The sequence below is a fragment of the Atractosteus spatula genome, chromosome 27 (assembly GCF_055471065.1).
Source record: "Atractosteus spatula isolate fAtrSpa1 chromosome 27, fAtrSpa1.hap1, whole genome shotgun sequence".
Taxonomy (NCBI): domain Eukaryota; kingdom Metazoa; phylum Chordata; class Actinopteri; order Semionotiformes; family Lepisosteidae; genus Atractosteus; species Atractosteus spatula.
The window spans coordinates 2,490,800-2,499,292 of record NC_142732.1 but is presented as its reverse complement, the minus strand read 5'-3'; the positions used below and the strand labels follow the sequence as shown (position 1 = coordinate 2,499,292).

Sequence of the window (8,493 nt, the reverse complement as noted above, 5' to 3'; positions counted from 1 at the left end):
CGGTAAGGGCAAATGCAAGCCTGAACTCATCCCACAAGGACAGAGCTTTTTCATGAGGAATAATTTCAGGAGGCCCAGAAAAAATCCCTTTCTTTTTTAAATGGGTTTATAAGAATTTTGCCCATCAGTGTCTGTTAAACATTCAGTCTCAGTTGTCTTTAAATGATGCTTTAATGCCATCTCTTGGTAATAAGTTATAGACTGTATATGTCTAGGATATTTATGCAGGAACAACGAACAACTGTGGCTGTTTAAACAACATGAATATTACATACGTACACACACATTTCATACAAAGGTTTTTTTTATTACATTATAATAAACTTGTTACTGCCATTGCTTGAAACAATATCAGTAAATAAACATCCTGGTATTCTGTAATGGCACAGTGAGCAGTGGTGTCATTTCACAGCTACAGGTTTCTGGGTGTGTAGTGTGTGCGTGTCCACCTTGTGTTTGCTTGGGGTTTACCTGGCCAGCCTGATTCCTCTCGCTATCCACACATATGCTGTCTAGGTGAACTGGTGTCTCTGGATTGTCTCCTATATGCATGTGTGAGACCTGCGTGTGGAACCCCTGTGGTCCCACCTTGCACCCTGTTCAGGTTCTGACTCACTGTGATCCTCTAGAACAGGGGGTCCCAGTTTTACTCCTGGGGACCCCAGAATCTGTTGGGTTTAGTTCCTTGTTGGCTTGACTGGAACAAAATCCAATCAGTGAGGGGTCCCTCGAGCCAGAGCTGGGACATCCTGCTGGAGGATAAAGCAGTTATGGGAAAGGATGGAGGTGAATTCTGCACGACAAAGTGGAGAATTCTCAATGCAGGAGAAACACTGCTTCTGTGCTACTGTGTATCATGATTTCATCATGACAAATCCACTTAGATGTGTACACGTTCCCCACCACCTCTGTTTATATCTCTGGTTGTCTATGAAAATAAAAACAAAAAACAGAAAATACAAAGAATTTTATAATAAATATTCTGCCACAAAGAATGAAATGAGTATGACTTTTGAAATGCTTACTATAAACATACACTACATGCTGAGAAAAGATCTCACAACCCACAAGAGTGAAAGAGATAAGAGAATAAGAATCATGATACAAATATTGATCAATTTATGGGGCAATATTAAGGTTCCAGTTATAAATCACAACAGTTTGCTAGGGGTTTCCTCTGCTTTGTGCAGCACAAACCTATTTCCTCCTCTTAGCTTTCAGCTGCCCAGTTTCGACGGGTTTTGATGTGCATTTTGAGTCCTCAGATTTTGTTAGGAGCAAAAAAAAATGAAGGAAAAAAATCACACCTCAAGCGAGTAGCGAACTGCATGTGGCTGCTTAATGCCACGCTCTCTCCAGTGCTGAGCGGCAGCTTGGAAGAAGGGAGGGACATGGGGGCAGCTGGACTAGGCTGAAGGACTTGAGGGGCTCAAGTACGAGTGGTCACAGTGTGAGCCACTCCCGGACTGTGGACAGCCTCTGCGTTTCTCACGTTATGGGTGCTGTACTTCTTAACGCGAACGGAGCCCAGAGCAGGTGGCATCGTCACATCCTGCTTCACTTTTTGGAAGCCAGTACTGCAAAACAACAGAGCGTTGGAAGGAGATTAACAAAGTATCAGACCTAGACTGAAGAATTCAATAAATCAATAATACTAGACAGAGGAAGGATAAAGAATCCAAAGCTGGCATTTATAAATTAAAGTTATATGTCTCTTTTCAACCTTTTGACTTCTTGAAGAGCTAAGGCACACCCCCTGCTCTATATACAGTACTATAGAGTACTCTTTATACTGAGTGACTGGGTCTGGGGACTCCTGTGTGAGAGGAAAACCGTGCCAAGAGCAAAAACATAATAACAATGATTGTGATGATTATTATTGTTATAATTATTATTATTATTCGTTCTGAGTGATGATGATCATCATCATTCCTTACACTTATATAGCACTGCTCTGGACAATCCACTCAAAGGGCTTTACAGGTAATGGGGACTCCCTCCCCTCCACCACCAGTGTGCAGCCCCACCTGGATGATGCGACAGCAGTCATAGTACGCCAGTACTCTCCCCACACACCCACTCTCAGTGGGGAGGAGAACAGAGTGATGAAGTCAGTTCAGAGATGGGGATTATTAGGTAAAGGCCAATTGGAAATTTGGCCAAGACACCAGGGTTCACCCCTACTCTTGTAGAGAAACAATTTTTAACAACCTCAGACATTTAGTTTTACATCACATCCGAAGGACGGTGCCTTTTTACAGCATAGTGTCCCCGTCACACAGACCGTGGGGTGAGCGCCCCCTACTGGCCCCACTAACTCCTCTTCCAGCAGCAGCCTTAGCTTTCCCAGGAGGTCTCCCATCCAGGTACCGGCCAGGCTCACTGCTGAGCTTCAGCAGGCTGCCAGTTGTGAATTGCAGGTTGATATAGCTGCTGTCCGATCTTAACCTTACTGGATATCTTACCATCTCAGGACAAAGGCCGTGAGCAGAAAGAGCAGCAGGATGGCAAGCAGAGAGGACAGGATGGACGTCACCACGATCATTCCTCCCGATCGCTTTCCGATCCACTCGTCAATACCAGCAGAGTCGCTCACTGAGAAGAGACACATGAAGCCCAGTAGAACATCAAACCCAAGCATGACTTTGTGCTAAAGGGTTTGCCAATGACTTGCATGTGTTTATTATGTGAAAGAAGCAGCCATATTTTCATAAAGTTTCAGATTAAGAAGAAATGCAAATAAACATATGCTATTCTTAAATTACTCACACCCTTTTCAAGCACATCATACATTGTATCATGCCGTTATTTTTGTACTCCTCACCATATGGAATGTCTATTTTCTATTTTATTATGCATTTTTTAGATTTTTTATGTGTCAATCTTGTATCTTGTTAGTTGTGTGTTGCCCAGGGGCACATGTACATGAGCTTTTTAGCAAAGTTTGGTGAGCTATCCCTGCTACCGACAATAAACTAAAAGAAATAAACTAAATCAGACTGTAAAGAGCAGGGAGCATTCACACAAACCTAAATGTGGATCATGGGTGACATAACCCTACATGGACTGATACTTACACGCTATCAGAGAGATGGGACTGGACCACTGTGACTCAGATACCACCTGTTTTGAACCAGGATCCAGGAGAACATACTTTGCTCTGAAACAAAAAGGAGAAACAGCACCTTTCACCTCATTAAATAATGAAGAACATTAGGATACTTCAGGGAACATTTTCATTATCCTATATTAGTGTTATACCAAGGAGCTGAGGTCCACCAGCTTTGAAATATTAAGTCTGAATAACTAGCTAAACATAATTTATCATTTCTAACTGATTTGTGTATCTCATTTAAAAAAAATAGAAGGCTTGGATTTCCTTTAAAAAGTATAGGCCTTTGCTTATGATGTTAAACTTTTGGGTAAGGAGGGGAGGAGGCTGGAACAAGCAAATAGACAGGGTTCTCCGATTGTAATTATATGGTTGAGCCCTCACATGCACACAGTGGCAGAATATTTGCAATTGAATGAAGCAGAAGGTATTACCTTTTACCTTTTATCTTAATTTGTGCTTTATAACCTCAGGATGACCATTTTTAAGAGATACGTCACAGCAGACGAAAGTGGCCTTGTCTCGTTACCTGACAGTGGAGCCAGCAGGCAAGATCCCATTGCAGTTGCTGGTGGAGCACAAGCCCTCATCCCCAACTCTAAAAAACCTGAAACCTGTGGACTCAGCACAGGGAAACGTATTCTGAACACCCATCTTGGTCAAGAAGTAATTAGGTGAGGAGTTATTTCTGAAGGCATCTGGATAGGGGGAGCTCATCAAGACACTGGGGTTTCCTTTAATGGCTTCAAATTTTGACACTCCTGTATTTGAGAAACAAGTATCTAACGTCATTTTACTGCCCACGACCCCAGTGGAACAACCATTATACTGGACTTGATCACTAACACTGTAAAAGAAGAAACCTGAACCACATGTTTACATGATCTTTTGCTTCTGTGGGGAGATTTTAAAAATGTAATCCACAGAATGTTGCTCATTTATTTCCTTTTTCATAGACCACAAATAATCAGTCGCAAACATTTACTTGTTTTATAAACCCGGCAAATTATACTGTAAGTTACTGGGTCACCCAGACTAGTTCCTGCTGTGCAGAGTCTGAAGAGAACTGCAGCCCCATTGCCACCTTCCCAGACAACTCCTTTTCCCTGAATTCTGCACTAACAGTAACTGTCCTCATATCATGAATGGCTCAGGCTCATTGCAGATATGACCATACATGCAGTATTTCACCAAAGACACTGGACCAGCAGTGACTGGTCAACTAAGGATGCTAAGCCAGTAGCATTTCTATGTCATACAAACAAGAAAAGAAATCTCAGACTGGCTTTTACTCACCATCACCTCTAGCAATGACCAGCCAGATTTCACAGTTATCTGGAGTACAGGGGAGGCCACTGAGGTTGTTGAAGAAACACAGAGGCTGTTGCAGCGTGAGGGTTGTGCTGGTGACTCTGCCCAGCAGATTGTGGGGAGTGACTTCTGGGGCATACGGGACTGAGAGCAAGAGAGAAGTCAGCTTTAGGAATATGTTCTGTACTTTAGATTGGCTAATTCACCTCCTGCTTCTTGTTTATCGTGCCATTCCAGAGAGACACCAAACCAGTTACAGGAGGGGAGAAAGGAAATGAGGTAAGGTCTTCTCTGATTGCTATCAAATAGAAATTTATTAGCCTCTGAACAATGCATACATTAGCTGGAAAACTTAGATAAATGATATGTAAAATTAAGAACTTTAAACACAGCAATAAACTGTCCAACACAGAAAATGGAAAAATGGATGGTGCCCCTTATGTGTGACCTTTCATTTTCTCTTTGTAACATTGAATATACAATGCATCTACAGTAAGACAACCATAAGTACAGAAAAAGCAAGTCTGACGCAGAATTTCAATGTTGGGATAAATGAATACAGGCGGTGGACTGTCTACTGTATTTACAAAACGTAGGTTTACGGCGCTTCCTCGTGAGTTTGTCACGTTAAACCAGTTATAAAAATCTAATATGTCAAATCTTATGTCAACTTCCCCCTAGATTCTTTCAGGTTTAACTTTTTCTCTGGCGGTTCTGACTTAATCGTCATAACGAGAAAGCATGATTGCACAAACAGATGCCCAGTGCATTTTCTGCTAAAATAGCGACATACTACTGAAAGAGTTAAAATCCCTCATATGAGAATGCCAATTTCTACTGTTTGTACCTACCCCTTCGGCGACCATTGCAAATGTTATTTCGAATGCATTTAGCTAACGGTGCATAAAATATATTGTTAAATTGAGCACCATAAGAGGAAAGTCCTTTACCAGATACGCACCCATTACCTTCGGCTTTTAAGTTAAATTAGCGCCATTCAGTACAGTATAAATTAATTTTCACTGACGCCACTTGCGTTAACATTTTTAGTTTTCCTGTAGGAAAACAGAAAACTAAGTGAAAATAACAGCATAAACTAAACCTTAAACTGATATTAATTTTAAAGTGCCAACCTTACCTGTACTTAGACCTTTTGCCACTCTAAACCAGACGGACATAAAGGTGACCACAAGGACAGAGCTCATGGCTTCGATAGCTGCAGACTGGATAGACAATAAGTCAATTTGATTAATTGTTGTTAATCCGGTAGATTAGTCCGAGAGCGTGCAAATAGGAGCGGTTGAAAAGACAGGGAGGGGTGTCGCTCATTCGCGATGTGGTGGATGTTTTAGCTGAGGCGTCGAACCCGAAGGCGGGACAGCAAACCTCACAGAACAGGTTCTTCTTGGAAAAGTTGTGATACGTGTTTGAATTTTTCAAGTCACATAATTTGAGTGTTAACCTCTTTAAATGCAAGAAAATTCATCTAAGGAGGCTTGTACCTGAAATTTGTTAGGAAGCTTTTGGAAAATCGCCCTTTTCAAGTTAGCAATACATTCCAGTTCTTTTTAAAACCCAATACGAAACTAATATTTAATTATAATATTTAAATTATTTAATATTTACGCATTCACATTTGTAGTGTATTTTTTTCTAGAGAAACCTAGTATTTCTAGAACAGCAGTACTTGAAGATATTTGCTTAGCCTTGCCACAAAGATCGAGTAATACTATGTATATATACACATGATATATACATATTTGAGATTTTTAGCCAGTATCCCTTTACTTTTGATACATTCACTTTCATATTTACACATTAGATAAAATCATTTTAGCGTTCTTTAGATGTTATGACTCACAACCCATTTAAAAAGTTCGATATTTTCACAATATTACTCGAAGAACAATGAAATAAAAACAACACTCATCATCCATTGCTGTTAGTATGGTTAGTACATCTAAAAAGACCCCATCCAGGTGAGATTGAAGAAGCTGCAGAAGTTTACTGATGATGTAAAAAAGCACTTTAATACTTTAAGCAATCAAGCTAAATACCTGCTCATTCCTAATGCTTTTATTTCACTGCCTTAACCCTCCATTCTTCTAAACCCAAATCTCCAGTTCTACAGGTGTCCTTTAGCATTGGAGACAGATTTTGTGGTCCAGATAAGTAAATGTTTTAGGCAAAAAACACAGAAATCATCACCCGCACTAATATAATGAAACCGTGATCTTCTGCACATAAAACTGTATGGGGAGGACTTCCTTATCTTGTCTGCATCCTGCGGTCTGTGAAACAAACATGGTTAAAAACACTTGCAGTCTTAGAAATCATGCCCCGCATGAAAAAAATAAAATAAAAAAGATCTAGGTTACTACTTCTCCTTTACCTGTCCCACTCTGAATAAAACCTGACTGCAAAACAACTGAAACAATGAGCTGAAGCTCTTTCCAGGACGTGACTCACTCCATGTTTGGGTTATACACTTAATCTCCTTGCTGAAACTGAGCAGAGCCATTCAGCGTCAGCCAAGGTATGGAGTGGTATTCAGGTCTATCATTGTTCCCAACACCACGAGTGCCGTCCATAACTGGGTATGTCAGCGAGGAATCAGCTGAGAAGTGCTGTGTTACTGGGTGCCATGGAATTGAAGCACTACTGTAACTTCTTTCTTTTGCACATTTTTTTCTATTAATTTTAAGGTACCACCCATTTGTACGTCAGTTAAGGACATGTGCTCTGTTATCGATGTCCATTGTACAGTCACAGCCCACTTCAGAAAAAAAAACAACTTGTCAATAATTTGTCAATAAATTGTATTTCCAGCTCAAAAAGGCAGATCCAGTGTGAATGCTTTCGCTTTCAGGGTCAAGTGGGAATTTTCATCACTTGATTTGGAGATTGTGAGGCTGCAGTGTTCTGTTGAGTGTTAGGAATCTGTTTTTTTTTTGCCTTTCACACTTTACAAAGAGTCTGAAGGGTGTTATCTGTGTTAGAATATCAACACAGTTCTAGGTTCTTCACATTATATGGCTGTACAAAAATTAAAAGCAAATTCCTAAAAAAGCTTGGGAAAATCAGAGATCAGAAACCTGAATCTTGGCCACAATTATCCAACTAGACAGCATCTGGAAAAACAGGTACAGTGTTCATTTGATCACAACTGGAACATTCACTAAAAGGTGGGGCTCTTGCACAAACAGGCAAACCTTATCGTACCTGGTGGCATAGATCTTCAACCAGAGGCGTGTAACCACAAGCATGGAGCTCAGGGGAAGAACAATCTAAACACGCAGACAAAGGGTATAAACAGACACCACACACAAAAGACATAAATGCCCTTTACTTTGCTCTTGTAATGGTCATCCTGGCAACCTGATGCAGGACATGCACTCAGATCTACCAGGCAGGCTTTTCACCCTATTGTAGAGGTTTTTGACGGCACAAAGAGACAAGTCATACTTAGTACTAGAAACACTTTACTGCGAGAATTGAACTAGCTACAATATGTTAATGCTTCTACTGCAGACAGTAATGAGATATTGTATTTGGAACCAATCTCAAGGTAGTAAGAGAAGGCGCTATAAGATTTTGAGATGGTTCCTGGAGATCAACAAGCCTCAACATGAAGCTTTCAGTGTGATTCTCTTGCCTGATTTTGTGCAGTTCAACATTGAACAAGGCTCCTTGTCTATTTGTAAAGCATGACAAGGGCTCTGCAGTTTATTCAGCCCTCAGAGGCCGTTTCAGAGACAATTTGTCTGTGTTGAGTAGATGGAGTGCTAGCTAGAGCAGAAGCAACAGATTATATTTCTTTTTGTGCAAAGCCGGTCAGCTCAAGCATTGCACAGGACAAGTAAGAAATCACTCTCCTTGATCTTGTCTCAGTATTTGTTTGCTCACAGTATTGCAATGGGGTTTGTGGAAAGCTCAGATCTGAAGTTCACAGTTTCAACATGTTTGGTCTGTGGATAGCTGACTTAAAGGGCAGTAAGCCCCCAACAATGTAGACTTGTGTTCAAAGCCTTTTAGTATTTTACTTCCACCTGTATGGCTCTCTTTTTTTT

The 8,493-nt window shown here is 40.7% G+C and overlaps 1 protein-coding gene across 1 annotated transcript; it reads right to left on the bottom strand.

Annotated features, from left to right (window-relative positions):
- Positions 1–286: 286 nt before the first annotated feature.
- Positions 287–5,783, bottom strand: LOC148814141 (uroplakin-3b-like). Its single transcript, XM_088906958.1, has 6 exons — positions 5,562–5,783; positions 4,409–4,567; positions 3,642–3,873; positions 3,078–3,160; positions 2,466–2,595; positions 287–1,577 (listed from the first exon to the last, which is right to left on the bottom strand). Exons 1-6 carry the CDS (start codon positions 5,626–5,628, stop codon positions 1,430–1,432), a joined length of 819 nt encoding a protein of 272 aa, XP_088763084.1. The 5' UTR covers positions 5,629–5,783; the 3' UTR covers positions 287–1,429.
- Positions 5,784–8,493: the final 2,710 nt, after the last annotated feature.